At 41.3% G+C, this 22954-nt stretch overlaps 3 protein-coding genes across 5 annotated transcripts in view; 1 reads left to right on the plus strand and 2 right to left on the minus strand.

Moving 5' to 3' along the window:
• Positions 1-311: 311 nt before the first annotated feature.
• Positions 312-2770, minus strand: LOC131157146 (pentatricopeptide repeat-containing protein At3g57430, chloroplastic-like). Its single transcript, XM_058111062.1, has one exon. It carries the CDS (start codon positions 2521-2523, stop codon positions 394-396), a length of 2130 nt encoding a protein of 709 aa, XP_057967045.1. The 5' UTR covers positions 2524-2770; the 3' UTR covers positions 312-393.
• Positions 2771-2835: 65 nt separating this feature from the next.
• Positions 2836-6540, minus strand: LOC131157147 (heat shock protein 83-like). The gene is made up of 4 exons (XM_058111063.1): positions 6003-6540; positions 5735-5876; positions 5361-5641; positions 2836-4605 (listed from the first exon to the last, which is right to left on the minus strand). Exons 1-4 carry the CDS (start codon positions 6138-6140, stop codon positions 3052-3054), a joined length of 2115 nt encoding a protein of 704 aa, XP_057967046.1. The 5' UTR covers positions 6141-6540; the 3' UTR covers positions 2836-3051.
• The window catches only part of LOC131157148 (CAAX prenyl protease 1 homolog), a 29453-nt gene continuing 11859 nt past the window's right edge, over positions 5361-22954 (plus strand). The window contains exon 1 of one of the 3 annotated variants that reach the window (XM_058111065.1): positions 5361-6501. In XM_058111065.1, the coding sequence (XP_057967048.1) occupies positions 6480-6501 (22 nt within the window). In that variant the 5' untranslated portion in view covers positions 5361-6479. Of the gene's footprint in view, positions 6502-7370; positions 7423-22954 lie in introns of those variants that run through there. The other 2 variants (XM_058111067.1, XM_058111066.1) reach the window with 2 other exon arrangements.

The following is a 22954-nucleotide window of genomic DNA, read 5'->3' on the forward strand; positions in this document are numbered from 1 at the left end:
ACAAGAGCTTTATTTTCTGTTTTCTACATCTTCCTCCATCTGTTTCTGTTATAAAGTTCAGCCATGAAGTTTAACTTATTACGTAGCAATTCAACTCTTCTTTCAATTCTTTGGCGTTTGTTTTGTCGTGCAAAATGGTTTTGTTTTTGGTTTTCTGTTTTTAATTTTTCAAGTAAAAATAAATTCATCTCCCTGCTTTCTACTATTGGAGAGCTATAAAAATTTTTAGGGAGTTGCAATGTGTTTGTAATTATTTGAAAAATTACAAACAAATAAAGAAAAATGTTTTCAAGGCCAGAGAGTTCTCAGCCTTGGAAGAGACAATGGCCCTTTATAGGCTTGGGTTTTGAATTTTATTAAATTTAACAAAATTCAATACAAATTACAAGGGTTCTACTCTCCATTTCTACAAAGCCAGAGCATCTGATCTGCCCCAATGTGTTTCTGTATTCCATCCACAACTTTGTAAATCATTTTACTCTCTGGATGTCCTGTATCACCCACCATAAATCTGAACATCTCTCCTCTCACCTCCACACTGCTCCATCCTCCCTCCTTTTGCAGCCCTTCTGATCCTCTCATTTCTGCTCTCACCTTCGCTGCATCCTTCCATCTCCCCACACGTGCATAAACATTCGCCAGCGTAACTCTCCAAACCTTCCCATCGGGTTCCAAAATGGACAGCTTCTCTGCTGCTGTCTCAGCTATTTCCACATTGCCGAATACCCCACAAGCGCCCAGCAATGCACCCCACACTGCTGGTCCTGGGCTTAAAGGCATCCTCCTTACGAAGGCTTCTGCTTCTTCAAGCCTCCCTGATCTTCCCAAAAGATCCACCACACAACCAAAATGTTCCATTCTCGGCTCAACACTGTAAACTCTCTCCATGCAGCTGAATATTTCAAGACCTTCATCTACCAATCCTGCATGAGCACAGGCAGAAAGAACGCTAACGAATGATATAGCATTTGGTTGGCACATACCCACCTTGTTCAATTCAGTGAAAGTGCACAGAGCTGATACTCCATCTCCATTGATTCCAAATGCTGCAATCATCGAATTCCACGAACCCAGATCCTTTTCAGGAATTTCCTTAAAAACATTTTCTGCCAAATCAATCCTGCCCAACTTCCCGTACATGTCTATTAGAGCATTTTGAATGAAAATATCATCAACCAAGCCTGCCCTGGTTGTATATCCATGAATTACTAATCCCATTTGCATGGATGCCAAGTTTGAACTAGCTTGAATTGATGATAACATGGTAACGTGATCAGGAAAAATCATGTCACTTTCACCTTTTGAATGGATCTCACTAAGAAGCTTTAATGCTTCGTAAGATCGTTCATTCTTGACAAGGTTTGTGATCATGGTATTCCAAGAAACTATATCTGGACTGCTCATTGCTCTAAAAAGTTGATATGCAGAATCATCCCGTAGGTTTTCTCCATACATGTTGATGAGAGAGTTTTCGATGATTGTACAAGGAAAAAATCCATGTTTGAACAGGTAGCCATGAATCTGTTCTCCCAGTTCCAAAAGACCAGAGTCGCCACACCCTTGAAGAAGATTGGCCATGGTCTCTGGACTAAGATACTTGCCTTCACCAGTAAAACCAAACTCACAAAAGATTTTTACACCTTCAAGACAGCACCTATTCACAGAATACATCTCAACTAGAGAATTCGCTACAAGAGCATCGTTAAACAATTCTAATTTCATAATGAAGCCATGAATACACTGGAATAGACGCCATTCATTAATCAAGGAGCATGCATGCAAGACGCTAAGAATCGTTATCTTGTTCGGTATTATCCCATCTTCTTGCATCTGGAAGAAGAAAGTAAGAGCCTCCCACGTTAATCCATTGATTACACAACCTGAAATAACTGAAGTCCAAGAGACCACATCTCTGCAACTTGATTTTTTTATAAGTCTCACTGCAGCTGCCAAGGACCTGGATTTTGAGTAAGCATCTAGTAAAGAATTATGCAAGAATTGATCAGTGATGAACCCGTACTTTACTGCATATCCATGGATAACCTGAGCCATATTTGGATCACCTCTCTGTGCACAAGCTTGGAGAAGCACTGAGAGTGTGTGCTCATTAGGATGAACACTCTCTAACATGTGCCAAAAAATTGATACTGCTTCAGTAACTGCCCCAATCTGGCAGAAACCAGATATCATTGAGGTCCAAGACACAATGGTTCTCTCAGGCATTTGCTCAAACAACTGTGCAGCATCTTCAATTTGCCCGCATTTTGAGTACATGTGCAAAAGAGAATTACTAACGAAAGCATTGCTTTGGAGCCCGGATTTCATTACATTGGCGTGAATGCAGGAACCCGATTTCAAGTTTCTTTCTGCAGTACATGAACTCAACAAGCGCACTGTAGATATAGAATTGGAAAATAGTTCTTCTCGAGGCAAAGAGGTGGGCAGCTGGGGAACATCCTTACCAGACTCGACCAACAGGGATTGCTGAGAAAGGATTTGGAAATTAGCACAAAGGATTGACATTCATTCAAGAGTCGGAGCTTCAATAATGATGGTTAGATCAATCAAAATTTCATGTATGCAGAAATTGTATGAGACTCAGGTCACTGAGCAGTCTTCTTCAGTCACCGCCCAACATAGAGTTCATTCTCCTTAAACGGACATGCCAGCTTTCCCTCAAGAGGGTAGAGTATATGAGGAGGTTTGGAGCATTACTCAATATTTTCTAGAATATTTTTACTACTGCTGGAATATAATCAAACACCATTTTTCTGCATAATTTAGGTTATCCACCAAGACAAAAACAAGTGATACCAGAAAAAGAGTTTTAGCTCATTCTCAAAAACAATTGCATTTGATTATACGAGTGAAATATGACAACAAAAGGGTGACATGGTCATTGACCAGAAAATGCCAAGCACCCAATTTACCAACAAGAGACCAAAAAATGGAAAAAGAGAAGGCCTAACAGATAACCAAAGTTACGCAGACCCACAAGCCACAATATCCCTTTCCCACCAGAATCTGTTAGACACACAAATTCAACATCTCTCAGTCCACTTCTTCCATCTTGCTCTCCTCATTTCCATCCTCCTCCAGCGGAGGCATCTCTGTGTCATCATCATCAGTCCCGTCCTCATCAATGCTAAGACCCAACTTCAGCATCCTGTGAATTCTGGCTCCAAAAGTGTTGGGGTCATCAAGGCTGAACGCAGAAGTTAAGAGGGCAGTCTCAAAGAGAAGCATCACCAAATCCTTCACTGACTTATCATTCTTATCAACCTCGGCCCTCTTCCTGAGCTCCTCCATTATGCCATTGTCTGGGTTGATCTCCATTGTCTTCTTGCTGGACATGTAAGAGCTCATGCTGTTGTCTCTCAGAGCCTGTGCCTTCATGATTCTCTCCATGTTTGCTGTCCACCCGTACTCACCCGTGACCAAGCAACATGGGGAATCCACAATTCTATCAGAAACCACCACTTTCTCCACCTTGTCACCGAGAATGTCCTTGATTGTCTTGCACAAGTTCTCAAAAGACTTCTTCTTTTCCTCCTTTTTCTTCTTCTCTTCCTCACTCTCATCCTCAAGTTTCAGTCCTTCTTTGGTTGCAGAAACCAGCTTCTTCCCATCATACTCTTTCAATTGCCCAACAGCATACTCATCAATGGCATCCACCATAAAGAGTACTTCATGCCCTTTCTTCTTCAATCGCTCTAGGAAGGGCGAATTTTCAACAGCTTTTCTGCTTTCACCGGTTATATAATATATGTCCTTTTGGCCTTCCTTCATCCTTGTAACATAATCCTTCAAGCTGGTCATCTCCTCACCACTCTTTGAAGAATGGTACCTGAGCAGGTCAGCAATCTTGGCCCTGTTCTGGCTGTCCTCATGGATGCCCAACTTCAAATTCTTTGAGAAGGCTTCATAGAACTTGTTATAGTCCTCTTTATTCTCCGCAATTTCATTGAACATCTCAACGCACTTCTTCACGAGATTCTTCCTTATCACCTTCAGAATCTTGTTCTGCTGCAGCATTTCGCGGGAAATATTAAGGGGTAGATCATCAGAATCCACAACACCCTTCACAAATCCAAGGTACTCTGGAATTAGCTCTTCGCAGTTGTCCATGATGAACACTCTCCGGACATAGAGCTTGATGTTGCTCATCTTCTTCCTTGTGTCAAAGAGATCAAAGGGGGCTCTCTTGGGAACAAAGAGAATGGCCTTGAATTCAAGCTGCCCTTCAACAGAGAAGTGCTTTACTGCGAGATGATCCTCCCAATCATTGGTCAGGCTCTTGTAGAAAGAGGCATACTCCTCCTTGGTGATCTCCTCTGGCTTTCTCAGCCAAATGGGTTTCTGCTTGTTAATGAGCTGCCACTCATGAGACACCTCCTTAACCATCTTTTTCTGCTTGGACTCGCTCTCTTTCTCCTCATCCACATCCTCAATGGCACCTTCCTCTTCCTTCTTGGGTTCCTCATCTTCATCATCACTCAGCTCTTTCTCTGTAGTCTTCTCTATCCAGAGATAAATTGGGTAGCTAATGAACTCAGAGTGCTTCTTCACCAGGTCCTTCAACCTCCTCTCTTCCAAGTATTCCAACTGCACGGACAAATCCACACCAAGTCAACTACAAAAGTTCAAAACCCGACATTACGCATTAAAGAAAAAATTCTAAGCACGGGTACCAATAAACCTTAATTTTGCATTCTATCCCAAGAAAACCATCACAAAAAATTTTCATATTTGATCTATTTGTTAAAATTACTTGTGATGAATGAAAATAAACCCATATTCACATTGCACCCTATCAGCAAATCCCCAACAACCTCCCGCTCGAGAATATTGCTTTCTGTTTTCAAAAATATATTTTTCTGTTTTCCTTTTTATTCTCCTTTTCTGTTAGTTAGTTGCGAGGGAATTTTTCTGGCCTGCTGCCCTGTATATATACAGGCCTGGGATGACTGTTCACGCATGGAAAAGAATACAATATTATTTTTTGGTTTATCTTCTTCCTTGCTGTAGTTTTCTCTGTTCTTCCTACTTTTCTATCACACCCGTCAACCCACGTTGCAAATCAATCCAAAACTACAACCTTCACGCACGAAGGACGGAAAATTCAAAACATGGCTTTAGCAGTTTGCACCGATACCCCCACTGCCCCACATCACATCAACCCCAAAACCAAATATTACGCGGTAAAGACAAAAAGTTCTGAACACGACTTTCACAATTTTCACCTCTCAACGCAACCCACAGTGCACCTGTCAGCCGACTCAACCCGCACTACCATAAAATCCAACTTTCTCTCGCAACATAAAAAAAAAACATCAGAATATGGGTCTTGAAATTCTCACCTGATCTTCCTTGAGGAAGAGCGTGATCTTGGTTCCTCTGCCCAGCTGCTCTCCTCCATCATCCCTGGTAACGGTGAAAGACCCACCAGCCTGCGACTCCCAGACGTACTGTTCGTCGTCATTGTGCTTTGTCGTCACAACAACTTTCTCAGCCACCAGATAAGCAGAGTAAAACCCCACACCGAACTGACCAATCATGCTCACGTCGGCCCCAGCCTGCAGTGCCTCCATGAACTCCTTAGTTCCTGACCTCGCAATTGTCCCCAAGTTGTTCACCAAGTCTGGAAATTGAAGAGGCCACAACTCAATTCAATTCAAATCGATGCAATTACAGAAGTAACAGAGAGAAAGGTTCGTCACAAACAAATCCATACCTGCTTTAGTCATGCCAACGCCACTGTCAATAATAGAGAGGGTCTTGTTGGCTTTGTCAGGAACAAGCCTGATGAACAGCTCTGGTTGAGCATCCAGCTTGCTCTTGTCCGTTAAGCTCTCGTATCGAATCTTATCCAACGCCTGCACAGACCCAGTTAAAATCTCAGTCACAAAGCCAAAGCCCAAAAGAAACCCCGAAAATACAACATAACCGAACCAAATAGAATCACAGTATCATTATCAGAGATTCAAAACCACGCTACGTACGTCAGAAGCATTGCTGATGAGCTCGCGGAGGAAGATCTCCTTGTTGCTGTAGAACGTGTTGATGATGAGACTGAGAAGCTGGTTGATCTCTGCCTGGAATGCGAAGGTCTCCACATCTCCCATCTGCACATCCGCCATTGCTAATGCACGCACAGGAATTCGAAGCGAAGAGAATCTAGTGATCGGAAACAGGGAATCCGAAACGAAGAGATTTATTGACCAGATTGAGAATTTAGGAATCTTATTCAGATGAAGGGAGATGGAAATCAGAAGGGCTATTTGTAGCGAAGAGAGGAAGAGGTTCTAGCGAATTCGAATGTCGTGTAGTTCGCTTCATGGGAAGGATTGCTCAGCCATGGAATGGGCTATCGCGCTTCTGGAATTTTCTATGTTCGTTTCTTGTTCTTCTTCTTCTTTTGATTAACCATTAGCGTGGTTTTGGGATCGAGAAGGTTCTTCTGTTCGTTGCTGTCTCGAATGTTCTTCTCCATGGAAAAAGGTTTGACGTTCACCTTCCTCTGTTTTTCCTGTTTCCCCCCTTTTTTTTTTTTTGGTTTTAAATTTGACCTTTTTATGTTGTGGTTAGAATTTATGAAAATCAAAATTAAAAAAAAAAATTAAAAAAAAAAAAAAAAAAAAAACTTAAAATTAAAAATAGTAATATGTTTAGTTAGTATTTTTGAATAAATGAAACTAGAAACTTGATTAAATAAATGCTCATTTTTTGAATTAAATAATATCTAATTATATAATTAAAATAATAAAAATATAAAATAAGTACAACAGCACAGTCGTAAGTCCCATAACGTAAGATTTGGTACGTAATCTTTTATTTTGCTAATTTGGGATAATTTCTTTGAACAATTTGAGTGTTGTTAAATCCTTACTTAGCATATCATTTCAAATTATTTTAAGTTTACCTAATCCCTTACCGTTACAGTAATGAGTAACTAACTTATTCTTCCTTATTAGTGTAGTATTTATCCTATTTTATAGGTGTTCAAACAAAGTCAATTGCCCCTCCCTTACTTTATATTCTATAGGTGTTATGTTAAGTTATAACGAATATATTCATTAATTAATTTATCTTTTAACATTGTTGCGGGATAAAAATGGTTATGACCTACGACGTTGCTCCCCGACTTTCGATGATGACCTGAAAAGGATGAAAACAAAATAGACTTGGAGGACCCAGGGTGTACTCCGAGCGATCACTCTGATGCCTAAGTAAGGGAACGCTTCGAAGAGGTTGAATGCAACAGTAAAATTAGGTTAAGAGTGAGTTACCTATGCTTGTTTGCATTACCCTTCTTTATAGTGGCGAGATTGGACCTTCGAGTGATCTATCATTATGACGTAGGGGGCGTGGATCGCTCTAGAGGTTTAAGGTGCCAGCATGGATCTCTCCCTTCATTATTAGGTTAGAACTAATTGCTCCTCTCAGAATATTTGACTTGGGTAATGATTGCTGGGTTTTGACTTCCTTTTATAAGTTGATATATTTAGGGCATATCAGTTGTCTCCCCTAATTTCGAATTTTTGAAACTCGTTCTTGAAATTTTGAGTTGGTGTCCTGTCTCCCTCTCTCTTTTATTTTTTTCTTTTATTATTATTAATTTTTTAGGTCGGCTGGTCTGAGTCGGTTGGATTCCCCCTCGGCTCCGCTGAGCCGATTTGCGTGCCAGGTTGCATTTTTCCGAACCAATGCTACAGGGGGATTCAGATGAGTTAGTTTTTCCAAGCCGATGTTAGACTGAGTTGGTTTTGCCGAGCCGATATCAGAAGGGTTTGACTGAGTTAGTTTTGTTGAGCCGATGCTAACTTTTTGCCAAGCTGTCAAACTGTCTTTGCCGGGCTGTCTTTGCTGTGTTGCTCTTGCCGAGCTGTTCTTTGTGGTATTTCTTGCCGAACTGTTTCTGGCGAGCTGCTCGTCATGGCATTTCTTACCGAACTGTTTTTGTTGAGTTACTCTTCGTGGCATTTCTTGCCGAACTGTTTCTGCTAAGCTGCTCTTCAGGGCATTTCTTGGCAAGCTGTTTCTGCCGAGTTACTCGTTATGGCATTTCTTGCCAAGCTGTTTCTGCCGAACTGCTCTTTGTGGCATTTCTTGCCGAACTGTTCCTGCCGAGTTGCTCATTGTGGCATTTCTTGCCGAGCTGTTCCTGCCGAGCTACTCGTCGTGACATTTCTTGCCGAGCTACTCTTCACGGCATTTCTTATCTAGCTATTCCTGCCGAGCTGCTCTTTGCGGCATTTCTTGCCGAACTGTTCCTGTCACGCTGCTCATCGTGGCATTTCTTGCCGAACTTTTTCTGCTGAGCTGCTCGTCGCGGAATTTCTTGCCAAATGTTTCTAACGAGTTGCTCTTCATGGAATTTCTTGCTGAGTTGCTCGTCGTGGCATTTCTTGTTGAGCTATTCTTACCGAACTGCTCATCGTGGCATTTCTTACCGAGCTATTTCTGCCGAGCAGCTCGTCGTGGCATTTCTTGCCGAACCTTTTCTGCCGTGTTGCTCGTCGTGACATTTCTTGCTAAGCTGTTTCTGCCGAACTACTCGTCGGTTGGGTCTTCTTTGCCTAATAAGTTGTACTCATTTGTTAGGCGGTTGCGTGACCTCACGAGTTGTGCTCGTCCGTTGGGCCTTCTTTGCCTAATTAGTTGTGCTCATTTGTTGGGCAGCTGCGTGACCTCACGAGCTGTGCTTGTCAGTTGGGCCTTCTTTACCTAATGAGCTGTGCTCATTTGTTAGGCGTTCTTCTGGCATCACGAGCGGTGTTCATCAGTTGGGTCTATTCTTTTTTGCCTAATGAGTTGTGCTTATTTGTTGAGCAATTCCATGGCCTCACGAGCGGTGCTCGTCAGTTGGGTCTATTCTTCTTTGCCTAAATAGCTGTGCTTGTTTTTTAGGCAACCTTCTGGCCTCGCAAGCTGTGCTTGCCAGTTGGGTTGCTCTAATGTGACGTTGGTGTCTATTCATTACGTTTGCCGCTCCTGCAAAATTTAAGAGTCTCTTGTTAATTGTGTCATACCTTTGGAGAATCGAGATTCATTGGAATTGTCGCCACATCAGCATCTGCACAAGGATTTGATCTTTTTTCCTTGAGACGCACACACGGATTGATGAGTTCCCACCTTCTCGAGATGCTAACTTTTTTGGGGATTCATGTGGGCTTCTCTATAAAGAATGTGAGCTCGCTTATTTGTTTCTTGTCTCAACCAAGGGGTCCCTTCCCTCTGCTAGGTATGCTCTCCTTTCGCCCTTGTCTTTGTTTCTTTATTCTGTTTGTGTTTGGTATTGTATGCTTGTTTTTGCTTTGTTCTTCAACGTTCTTGTGAAAATTTTGTCTTGTTGATCCAATTTGTATAGTAGCGCAAGTTGTTTATCTTGTTTGTCTTGCGCTTGATTTTCTCATGGAGTCCTCGGTTCCTTAGGCCAAGCCTCCAATTACTGTGAGGAGTGCACGGTGTGATCTTTCTCCCTTGGATATGCAAAATGTCTGTCATTTTTTTGCTATCCCTTCTGACATTAACATTAGATTACCTGCCAGCTCTGAGTTCGCTCTCGACCCTGGTCCCAATGAAATCTATTTATATACTGACTCTCTCGACTTAGGACTTAGGCTACCTTTTAGTCCCTTTTTTTTTTTCTAATGTGTTACGTTTTTGTAACATAGCACCCTCACAATTGGTTCCCAACTCCTACCTGTTGTTGGTGTCTTTTGCTGTCCTCCTCCTCCTCCAACAAGGTCATCAACCCACAGTGCCTCTCTTTCAGAGCTGCTTCCAGATGAGGATGCACTCTATAGAAACGGAACTGTACTACTTCAACTCTGTTTCCGACTATAAGCTCTTTACCCTTGGTAGCTCTTCCATTCAAAATTGGAAGTCCCGATACTTTTTTGCATCTGGGGAGTTAAACTATCAAGGGCCTCGCATTTGGTCTACTCCTCTTGACGGTGATATTCTTTCCTTCCTCCTTTACTTATTGTGTATGCATGAGCTATGTGTATGTAACAACCTGAAATTTCATTCCTTTTTCTTTTTCCTTTTCTATATTAATAAATGAGCTCTGAAACCTTACATGAGCATAACTGACGTCATCATGGCCCGAAGTGGGACCGTGGTGTCCTATACATTTCATATAACACCTAAGCAGCAAAAGTATATACATATCCAACATATTCTAAAATATAATATTAGAGTATTATATATCTAGCTGTACCCATACACACATATACATAACACTTTCCAAAAGTCCCAAAATATTGTGGGCTCCACAGACCAGCCCAAAACTCACCCCAAAAGCTATGCCGACTCAACACCACCTCTACATCTGAGCCGGCCCTGCTCACCTCTTTGGATTACCTGAAATGTTTAATAATGTTGGGGTGAGACACCTCTTAGTAAGGAGAAACATGTTATCACAAGTGTGTGGCATATGAGTTAGTTGGCAACATATCATTTAATTAATACTGTATACAATATATATCAAGAAAAACATTTGTATAATAACACATGCTTATATCATATAGAATATGAAAATTTCTGAGTTATCTATTCAAAAGTACTTCTATCTATAATACATAATCTTTGCTTTCTATGTGTACTATACATAACTATATATCTATAAACTTCCCCCTAGATGGCAATATGTCATGACTTACCCCCTCATGATTGAGTTGTGCAGCTCGTAGGCGGAGCTAAACACTGGTTGGCCCTCTAGTGCTAGTCTAATTGTATGCATATCTAGATGTCTATAGCATGAAAGGCCCGCTCCACCTGGTTCAGACGCTAGGGAGCTCACAACTCTACCTGAGGGCACAATCGGTTGTACCATACTCTATTTGAGACGTATGGTTGCACTGTCTATACTATAACGCAATGGTACCGTGCTCTGTAAACTGCTGTATTCCATCAAGGTCTGATACTGTAGACTAATATTTCTATATAAATCTAGCTGTTTTACCATGATTCTGTATTTCTGTTATGACCATGATTCTATATCAACTGTATAGCCATGATACTGTAATAACTGTATATCTGTATATTTTGTAATGCTGTAATTGTAATTCTGTATTCTGTATGTTATGGCTCTATATTCTGTATAATCTGTATATTTATATATCATGGTTCTATATTCTGTATATCATGGTTCTATAAAATTCTGTATAATCATGGTTCTATATTCTATAGATCATGATTCTATAAAATTCTGTATAATCATGGTAATAAAACACTGTATAATCAACTCTGTAAAATACTGTACAATCTTGTTCTGAAATATACTACGTAAACATAATTTTGTAAAATACTGTATAAGAATGATTCTGTAAAATACTGTATATCATATAAACTGTATTTCTGTATAATTCTGTTATAATCGTAGCTCTGTATATAAAATTGTATAAGCTATGTTTCATAACTCTGTAGGCTATATAATCATGCTTCTGTAAAACTATATAACATATTGTATAATATTCCAATATTTCTCACGCCACACAATTCAATAAAACTCTATAAATATGTTCTAAAAAACTGTATAATTTTCATGCTTCGATCAAATACTATATTATAGTGGTAAAATGTCTAATAAGGCTGGCATAACATTTATTCCCTTTACCCAGCTATCTATCTCTAGCTACTATTTAACAATCTTACGCATGCGGCGTTTATAATTTTCAACTCCCTGAAATAACACTCATATAATTCCCAGTCACACAATTGAATTTACCATAATAATTATCACATTCATATTTTCTCAACTCCACATATTTAGCATTTCTAAATTATAATTTACTTGAGTTCCTGAAAATATACCCACTAGGGTCCTCAACCCATATCTGTAGGGTTTCAAAAACATCCTAATCCTGAAAACATAATACCCTAGTTTTATTCCATAAAACACTAGTATATTCCCATACAACACAGAATCTAAACTCATATAAGCATGGTAGTACTGAAAATATCCAAATAATCAATTTACCCTGGTTTTGGGATGGTGCCCAAGTTGGCCTAACCAACAATCTACTTCAACAAACTTGAAAAGCCTCTTCCCAGGAGTAGCGCGGCGGCTTTCGATTGTTGAACTGGCGAAAAATGAAGCCGGAATGTTAGAGAGAAGGAGGAGGAGACGAATTCTATAGAGAGAGAGGAATTGTTGCATGAAATCCTCACAGAAATGTGATTTTTGGCCTTGTATAGAATACTTGTCCACGTGGCCTCGTTGACGAGCCACGTCATCTCATCGACGAGCCATGTCATCTCGCCGACGAGTTTTAGACCTTGAAATCAACTCTCTCGGTAAATTCCCATCGACGAGACACGTGTCCACGTCGACGAGCCCAAGAAGGATGCTCGTCGACGAGCGCCAAGAAGGATGCTCGTCGACGAGCGCCCTGCATTCGTTGATGAGACCCTGTGAATCCCTTTTGAATTTTTCTTTTTTCTATTTTCTTTTATTATTTAATTACTATAATTCTTCGGGTCTCTACAGTGTAAGTGCATGTCGCTTACCTCTTCCTTCTTTTTCATTTAACCCGGCTGCGTCACATATCTTCTCTGCTGTCTCCCTCCAAGCAGGCTATCCTTAAAGACCTACGAGCTATTGGACAGCAAGGGATTGTCCATCATGAGGAGCTACTCAAGGAGCGCACCCTTGTGCAGTGTGGGCTTAGCCGCGTTTCCCAAGTCTCGTCCTTGCCTCGATTTCATGGTGTGTATACTTATATTTCTCAGTAGCGATCTGTACCCTTATCCCTCTTTTCTTTTTGTAGATATGGACTTCAACAAGTATAAGGCCTTGATGGCCGATGCCAAGAAGCAGAGGTCGAGCAAAAGCAAGAAGAAGAAGAGGGAATTTTAAGGGGATTCTTCCTAGAGGGAGGAAGCTCCTATAGCCGAGAACAAGCCCCCTCCTGTGGCAAATCCACCTGGCTCGGCTATTTTAAGCAGGGCCATCTTTCACGAGCCAACCCTTTTCGGTCCTGGGTTGCGTCGGGTGGGGCATATGGAAGACCTAGTGGCAACCCAGTGTTCCCTTCCGAATCACTTGTCTATGACCATACGACATACTACGTACCAGGTACCTTTAGGGCCTGTTATCATTATATATATATATATATATATATATTTTGTTGCTTTTAATTCCTGCTAACCTTATGTGGTTTACAAATGGTGACTATGGTTCTGGTCCAGGAGAAGAAGGTAACTGAGATGTACCGGTAGACCTTGGAAGCCAAGGATAAGTACGTTGCTGCTCAGAATGAACTTCACGAAGCCCGGGCTGTAGCAGAACTTTGCGAGAGGGCCCTCCGAGAGGAAATAGAGAAGATTCGCAGCAAGGAGATTCCTGCTGCTGCTGCTGATGCCGTTAGGGCCACGGTATTAGAGTACAAAGATTTCGAATAGTTCATCTTTGACACTGCCAAGACCTACTGTGAAGGCTTTAAAAGGTGCCAGGAGCAGGTCAGGACGATGCACCTTGACCTTTCCCTTACTGGTATGTGTTCGTATGGCTACAACAAAGAGAACCCAGTATCAGGGGAGGAGATGGACGAAGAGGACGAGCCTGGGGAAGAAGATTTTGTAGAAGGAAGCAAAGTTGATGATTGAATAGACCATCTTGTGGTTTTATTGATATTGATACTGTACTTTTGAAATTCTTGTCATACTACTTTCAGCGTATGGAATTTCAATTCTGTTGTACAACTTTTTGCACAATGAAATTTCAGGAGTAGTACTTTTTCAACATATCAGAGTTTCATGTGTTTTTTATCTCCCTTCCTGCTAAGTCCTCTAAGGTGTATGTCCCCGGCTTGATTTCTAACGCCACTTGGCATGGCCCTCCCAATTCGGCTTTAGCTTGTTTGCTCCAGGCTCTGCTGGGTTGGTTCGCACCTTCCTGAGGACCAGTTCTCTTGGGTGGAATGTTCGCGCTCTAACACGAGTGTTGTAGTACCTGGCCACTTTTGTTGGTACATGACAATTCTCATATGTGCTTGTTTTTGTCTCTCCTCTAGGAGGTCTAACTTCGCCCTTAATTCTTCGCTGTTGTTCCTTTCATCAAAATGTTGCCTCCGCTGGGAAGGGATTCTGACCTTAGCTGGAATGATTGCCTCTGCTCCGAAAGTGAGCATGAATGGGGTTTCTCCTGTTGCTGCTCGTCAGGTCGTGTGGTAAGCCTAGATTATGGATGGGAGCTCTTCCACCCATCTGCCTTGTGAAGTTTCGAGCCGCGTTGCAATATTGTATGGTTCATGTTTTCTGTAGAGCCTTGAAGAATTATAGTAATTAAATAATAAAAGGAGAGAAAAAGAATTTTAAATAGGGGGTTTCAGTAGGGTCTCGTCGACGAGTGCAAAGTGCTTGTTGACAAGCAGGCCTCTTGGGCTTGTCGACGGGGACGCATGTCTCGTCGACGAGAAATTACCGAGAGGGCTGTTTTCAGGGCCTGAAACTCGTCAACGAGGGGAAGGTGTTCGTCGACGAACTCCCTTCATAGACTTGTCGACAAGGCCACGTGGACAAGCACTATATAAAAAGCCAAAAATCGTTTTTCTGCGAGAAAATTGCATGCAGGACCGTTTCTCTCTCTAGAATTTCGTCCTCTCCTCCCTCTCTCTAGAATTCTGGCCTTGTTACACGCCGGTTCGACGATCGGAAGCCGCCACATTACTCCTGCGAAGATTTTTTACAAATCTGTTGGAGTAATTTGTTGATTAGGCTAATTTGGGCACCATCCGAAAATCTAGGTAAGTTAGTTATTTTAGACTTTATAAGTTATTTGGTATTGTTAGACTAGGAAAAATGCTTTAGATAGTATTATACTGAAGTTTGATTGGGAAAATGAAATTTCAGGGTGTTGAACTAAGGAACACATAGATGTAAATTTGTAGTATTTTGTGGTCTTCTCAGTAAGTTAGGTAAGGGGATAAATTAAGTTAGTCTTTTCGTGAAATTATTTATTTTTATACAATATTTATTTCCAGAAAAATATGTATGATTTAGAACTATGTTTGGGAATACTGCTGTTGAACAGGGAAATTATTTAAGCATGTTTTATATGAAAAAATGATTTCAGAATTAATTATGAGTTTATAAGGTTATGTATATTTGTGTGGCATGAGTATAATATTTTCATGAAATTATGCTATATTGAAATATTATGAGTTTTCCTAGATGAGTATGTTATAGTAGTTTTCTAGAAAACCCTAAAAAAATAGTACAGGAATTATGTTTTATAGATTATGTTAAATAATGCAAGAATTTATGATTATTACGTAATGAAATATGCTGGCATAAGCACCGTGATTTTTATGTTATGAATTATACCGGCGTAAACGCCGTGATTTTTACGTTATGAATTATGTTGGCGTAAATGCCATGATTTTACGTTATGAATTATACCGAAGAAATTGCCGTGATTTTACGTTACGAATTATGTCGGCGCTGATGCCGTGATTATTTAAAAAATCATGAAATATGTTTATGTCAGATATTACTCTGAATTACGAAACCACTATATTTTAATATGGAATGTATTATATGTTATCAGAACTCGGATAGTTTAGTTCAATTTTATGAAGTACGGTACCGTAGCTATATGTTTATGATTATGAATATGTTAGTGCTACCACACATCTTATGTAGAGTGTGGAGATGGCAGTCGATGTGGTTTTATGGGACTGCCGTAGTTCCCCTGGTAGACCGGCACAGGTGAAATAGGTCCATCATAATTATAGACTTATGTTTGATTTAGCATGGTCGGCCAGCCATTGCTAGGTCCCGCCTATGGGCCGCACAACCCTGTCATGTGGGGGGTAAGACATGACGATAGCTAACTAACTATCTATTTTGGGTAATAAGTTACGTATGATATGGTTATATGAGATGATTTCTCAGTACATAAATTTAGTATGATACGCTATGTTATGATAAACCATGTTTTATGCAATATGATACAACTGTTATACCAGTTATGAATTATGTACTATTTATATGTATACCACGAAAAATACTCATGTTGCCACACACTGATATTAATTTATCTCTTTTACTGAGAGGTGTCTCACCCCAACATTAAAAACATTTTAGGAAATCTAGGTTGGAGGGCGGATAGAGCCCCGCAGCAGTAGAAGTGGTTTGAGCTGCCCTGTATATAGGGTAAGTGGATGAGCTAGGGTTAGATGGATTTTTGAGTTGATACCCTAGGAGTACTTTTAGTATTTTGTGGATGACTGTATGTATATATATATGACAGATTCAGTAGAACTCTGGTATGGTTTCTGGTATTTATGGCATGTATATGATTTTATGTTTCCCATTCCTTAGGTATCAGAGTTTTATGACAGATATATCCTTGGTAGCCATGGGTCTAGGTTGACCATGACTATGACAGTTTAGCTGGATATTATGAATGTTATTATGTGGAAAAGAAATATATATATATATATATATATATATGTAAAAATAAGCAGGTCGTTACATTTTCCACCTGGGCATTGCTCTGTGGATGTGCAGTTGATGGGAATAGGAGTTTTATAAATAGGTCGGCGCAAAATTTCTTGAAGCACTCGTTGTTGAATTGTCTCCTATGGTCTGTGACTATGGCCCATGGGATTCTGAACCTACAAACAACCAAAGCTCACACGAATTGGGTGATGTTGTGTTATGTTATATGAGTCGGGGCTTCTACTTCTATCCACTTGGTAAAATAGTCAATTGCCACCAACAAAAACTTGCTTTGTCCTGTCACTTGAGGCAAGGGTCCCAAGACATCCAATCCCCATTGGGCGAAGGGACAAGGACTGGTTAGGGGGGAGAGAAAGCTGGACGGCATGTGTGGTATTCCTGCGCACCACTAAGACCTGTCACACCGTTTAACCATTTTAATTGCATCTTTCCTCATTGTGGGCCAGTAGAACCCTTACTGTAGGGCCTTGTGGGCTAAGGCTCTGCTGGCTAGGTGATTTCCGTATATTCCTTCGTGAATTTCCCTTAACACGTATTCTCCCTCTTTAGTACTTAGACACTGTAGGTATGACAGTGTCAGGGATCGCCTGTACAACTCTTTGTCTATGAGCGTGTACTTTGCCTCCCTCTTCCTTACCTTTATAGACTGCTTCTTGTCATCTGGTAAGGATCCATAACGAAGGTACTGCATCAAAGGGGTTCTCCAATCCCCTTCATTAACTTCAACTACCATCAGGCTGACACTGACCTCCTTGTAAGAGGCTTTTCCGACTCGCTCCAAGTAGATTGCATTCTTCCAGTCTTGCTTTGTAGCTGAGGCTAATCTTGCCAGCGCATCAGCCTTTGCGTTCTCCGTTCGTGGCACGCGCTCTATATCAAACTGAGCGAACGCTTTGATGTGTTATTGGGCTTTGACTAGATATTTCTTCATTTTCTGATCCTTAGCCTCAAACTCTCCGTTCACCTGTTCTACCACTAATTGGGAATCGCTCACAACATGAATTCATGCTACCCCAAGTGCCTCCGCCAAGTGCAGCCCTGCTAGTAGGGTTTCATATTCGGCATCATTGTTGGTCGTCGCAAATTCTAACTTCAGTGCATATAATGTCTCCGAACCGTTTGGTGTCGTGAGAATTAGTCTTGCTCCGCTTCTAGCTATATTAGACGACCCGTCCACATGTAATGTCCACACCTTTGAGTTCTCTGTTGTTTCGTAGGATTATTCTGCCATGAAGTCAGCCAGTACCTGAGCTTTGATGGCAAGCTTTGGCTGGTATTGTATGTTGAACTCCCCTAGCTCAATTGACCACTTCATCATTCTCCCCGAGCTCTCTTGCTGCTAGAGGATTTGTCTCAGCGGTAAGTTTGTTAGTAAGATTATCTTGTACACCTGAAAGTATTGTCTTAACTTTCGAGCTGCACAGATAATGGAGAAGGCTGCTTTTTTCGCTGTGCTATAATTCATGTCAGCTCCGCTTAGCACTTTGCTGGTGTAGTAGATGGGTTTGTACTGCCTTTCTTCTTCTCTAACCAAAACTGAGCTGACCGCATGTGGAGTTGATGCCACGTATAGGTAGAGGTCTTCTCTTGCTTTCGCCTTTGTTAGCAATTGGGGGGGGGGGGGGGGGGCCCAAGGTACTGCTTGAGTTGATCGAAGGCCTTACTTTACTCTTCCCCCCATTCAAATCCTCTTTTCTTTTGCAGCGCCTTGAAGAAAGGTAGACATTTATCTCCCGAATAGGAAACAAACCTGCTGAGGGAAACAAACCTACGTAGTAGTTCGAATGTTTCCTTCAGATCCTTGCAATGCTCCCCTGCTTTCAAACTTTTCACCAGCATGTCATCTACATACGCCTCCATCGTCTTTCTGAGCTGGTCTTTGAATATCTTGTTTACCAGCCTCTGATATGTTGCCCCTGCATTCTTCAACCCGAGGGCATCACTTGGTAACAATAGAGTCCTCTTTTTATGATGAATGATGTTTTCTCTTCGTCCCCTTGGTGCATTGGGATTGGTTATATCCCGAATACGCATCCATAAAACTCAGGAGCTCATGTACAGACGTCGAGTTGACCAGCTAATCGATTCGGGGAAGGAGGAAGCTATCTTTTGGACACGCCTTGTTCAAGTCCGTGAAATCAATACACATCCGCCATTTTCCATTTGGTTTCTTTACTAGAACCACATTGCTTAGCCATTCCGGATAATTGACCTCCTTGACGAATTTAGCCTGCACCAATTTTGTCACTTCCTCATCTATCACCTTGATATGCTCTAATGCGAAGCTCCTCTTCTTTTTCTTTACGGGCTTATGGTTGGGGTCCACTTGCAACCTGTGTTCCATGATTGCAGGGTCAATCCCCGACATATCTTCGGCCGACCAGGAAAATACATCCGCAAACTCATTCAGTAGTTTACTCAGTTCTGTTTTTAAAGGGTCGGACAAGCGACTCCCAATCTGTACACACTTCTCCTAATTACCATTTATGGGTATGCGTGTAAGGTCATCATCCAGTGTGCTAATTTGAGGGTATTCTCCCCTCATCTCTAAGTCTTCAATGGTCAAGGTTTCCCTTGCTTCACTCTTACCTTTTAACGCCATCATGTACCAATTTCAAGCTGCTGCTTGATCTCCTTTGATCATCCCTGTCTCGTGTGGGGTAGGGAATTTCATTTTGAGGTGATAAGTGGACGTTATGGCTCGGGCTGCATTGAGAGATGGGCGGCCCAGTATGATGTTGTATATTGATGGCTGATGAACCACCAGGAAATCCGTCAATTAGGAGATTTGCTATGGGGCCATCCCCATTGTCACCGGGAGTGTAATCGTTCCCACGGGATGTACTATGTCTCCTCCAAATCCGACCAATGGGGTGGAGATTGATTTAAGGCATTCCTTACTGATCTTCATTCCTTTGAGCACCGACCAGAATATTATGTTGGCTGAGCTCCCGTTGTCTATCAGTACGCGCCTTACTTTGTAGTTGGCCACTAGAAGGGATACCACTAGGGCGTTATCATGGCGTCTTCCAGCTTTTGTCTTTTTCCGTTTGGCTCCCCTTTCTCCGTTAAGAACACCTACTTGACATACCTCTTTTGAGCGCCTCCGCCACTGGCGGGTAAGCTAAAGATCACAACAATTTCTCCAATGATTTGTTCCTTTTTATCATCTTCGTTTGGCCTTTTTTGCTCACAAGCTTCCCCTCAACGATCCCCTTTCTTTACGAACCTTGACAGATGACCTTTTTTTTATCAAGACCTCAATTTCATTTTTCAGTTGAACACACTCCTCGGTATCGTGCCTGTGATCCCTATGGAACTGACAAAACTTTGACATGTTCCGTTTATATAAGGGTGTTTGCATAGGTTCAGGCCACGAAACATACTCCTTCTTTCTTATATGCATCAACACATTGGTTCGCGGTGTGTTTAAGGGAGTATGAGTTTGAAACTTACTGGTGTGCTCCATCGCCCTAGAGTTTGGTGTGTAGTTTGTTGTTCTCCTGTTTCTTCCCAGCTTTGGAAGATTCACCGACCTCTCTGTTACCCTTTTTTTTCAACTCGATTCGATTTCCTCTTGTATTCATCATCTCCTCCAAGTTGACATATTTATGTACTCTGGCCATCAGTTCTCCCATATCAGCTTATGTCTTCTTCCCAAAGGAGTACAGGAAATTCCCCGGTTGAAGGGCCGTGGTCAGGGCTGTCAATGCCACTCCAATGTCCAGATTGCGAATCTCCAGGGTCGCAGTGATGAAGCGGTGTATGAATTTTTTCAACATCTCCCATTCTCCTTGTACCAAGTTCATTAGATGAGCCGAAGTTTTGACGATTTTTCGGCTGCTGATGAAATGACTGGTAAACTGTCGTTCCATCTCAGAGAAGGAGCTGATCGAGCCAGGCCGTAGGGTTCGGTACCAATCCCTAGCACTACCTTTAAGGGTGGCTGCAAATGTCCGGCACATAATGGCATCAAGTGCGCCTTGCAATTGCATCAACACCTTGAAGGTGTCCAGATGATCAACTGGGTTAGTCAAACCCTTGTACCTTTCAAAAGTCGGCATTTTGAACTTGTTGGGCAGCGGGACTTCCATCACTCATTTGGACAACGGTGGCTCCGAGGATTTTAAAGAGGTTTCCCCGTAAGAGGGGTTGGTTCAACCCTCTTTCATCATTTTCTCTATTTGATCTATCTTTTTTATCCTCTGCTTTAACTCATTCGATCTTTGCTCGTTTACTCCTACGTTGTTAGCGTCTTCCACCTTCTTAGTGAGGTTAGTTTTTCCCTCACTCTCCTTCGGGTTCTCTGCTTTCTTAGGTGAGTCGGGGCTAACCTGTTGTTGGCAAGGGACATGTTCTTCCTGACCCTTTTTCTGTAAGAGTAGGTTGAACATATCCTCCATCTTCTTCTGGGAGGTTTCTATTCTCCTTTGGAAGGTGGAAATTCTTCCCTGGTGACCCTCGAACGATCTTGGGGCGCAGAGTGAACAAATTGGGGTGATTCTTTACTAGCGGCAGGGATGGAGCTTGAGCCGTGGGTTGTTATTATTCGAGAATAGGAAGTCGGAAGCAAGATGAGCACCTCTCAAAAGTGGATCCAACAGACGGAGCCAACTGTTGCAGGATAAAAATGGTGATGACTTGCAACATTGCTTTCCGATTTCCGATGACTTAAAAAGGATAAAAACAAAACAAGTTTGGAGGCTCTGGGGTGTACTCTGGGGGATCACTCCGATGCCTAAGTAAGGGAACGTTTCGAAGAGGTTGAATGCAACAGTAAGACTGGGTTAAGAGTGACTTACCTATGCTTGTTTGCATTACCCTTCTTTATAGTGGTGAGGTTTGACCCTTGGAGTGATCCATCATTATGACGTGGGGGTGTGGATCGCTCCGGAGGTTTAAGGCACCAGCGTGGATCTCTCCCTTCATTATTAGGTTATAGTTAATTGCTCCTGCCAGAACATTTGACTTGGGTAATGATTGCTGAGTTTTGACTTCTTTTTATAAGCTGATAAATTTAGGGCATATCAAACATTAAAATGATTCTTAGTTCAACTTCTATTCTTTGAATATGTTGTTTTTCAGTTGCTCAATAGCATAGTTGGTTCTGTAACTATCCTATATATATATATATAAACACTTCTTCATTTGACCCAACCCATTGTAACCTCATTACATCTTTTTTGATTTCTCCTTTAACTTACGTAATAGATCGAAATATTTTTTTATATTTTTTTAACGAAACCCAGTTTTATTGATAGCTCTCGCTTATGGCGGAGGAGTACCGTGGTTACAAGCAGGACACATGGGATTTACAAATAAACTATAAAAACCATCCTTGGCATCAAAACCAATAATAAAAAATTAGTACCATCATCCAACTAAAACAAACTAAACATGTCTATATGGAATCAAAACCAAACAAAAACAAACATAAACAAATTACCTGCAAAATGATGTCAATTACCTGCAAACATAAACCAGAGAAAAATCAAAGATAAATCAAATGATGTCAATTAAAGACAAGGGCTTGGAATACTCATCTTATCTATTCAAATAAGACCTCTTGTTTTACTTGGCACCACATCACTTGCAAAATATCTCCTCGTGTTGCCTCCCTCGCCTTGACCAGCCAAGAAATCTGCCACCTGATTACCTTTTCTAAATTGGTGCTTTATAGAGAACTGAACACCTTGTAACTCCTCTAATAATTCCCAAAAGTCCCATAAGTACCAAGAGGAACAAATTACAGATGTGAGCCATCCCACCACTAATTTCGAGTCGCTTTCAATACAAATATTGTGATATCCCAACTCTTTACAGAACCGAACACAACTAGTAAAAGCCCGCAACTCCGCTCCATTGTTAGTACCTGACTCAAATTTTTCAGAGAAAGCAGCCTTAATATTACCATATGAGTCGTAGATGATACCACCACCACCACAAGAACCCAAATTTCCTCTACAAGAGCCATCAATATTTAGCTTCAACTAACCCACTAGAGGCTTTTTCCAGAGTACTTTTTGAGGAGTTCTAAATTTCGGCGTTTTTGTTTTCACCTAAAACTCTTCCAATAAATTCTTATCTATAGAGGGCAGAGAACCCTTCACGCCTTCTACAATTTTTGCGAGTCAAAACCTCACAGATAACCAAACTGCATTCCCCGACTCATACTTATCTTCCATGCAGGCTTTACACTGTCTGAGCTATAGTCTCCAAGAAATTATAGTAGGTAACAAACCGAAAATCTTACCTTTTTGGTTTCATTTTTTGGAACATCTAAACCATCTACTAATTTTCACCCCATGGTTCAGTTTCAAAATTTAGAATTCCCAAGACAGACGTTGCTCTCTTCCATACCATACTTGTGATGGATCTCATACTCAAAACATGATTGAGAGGCTCCTCTTTTTTATTCATGCAACTGTTGCAACATGAGAACATATCAAATCCCAGTTTCTGAACTCTCTCATCTACAAGA

This window comes from Malania oleifera, chromosome 6 (assembly GCF_029873635.1).
Source record: "Malania oleifera isolate guangnan ecotype guangnan chromosome 6, ASM2987363v1, whole genome shotgun sequence".
NCBI classification, from domain to species: domain Eukaryota; kingdom Viridiplantae; phylum Streptophyta; class Magnoliopsida; order Santalales; family Ximeniaceae; genus Malania; species Malania oleifera.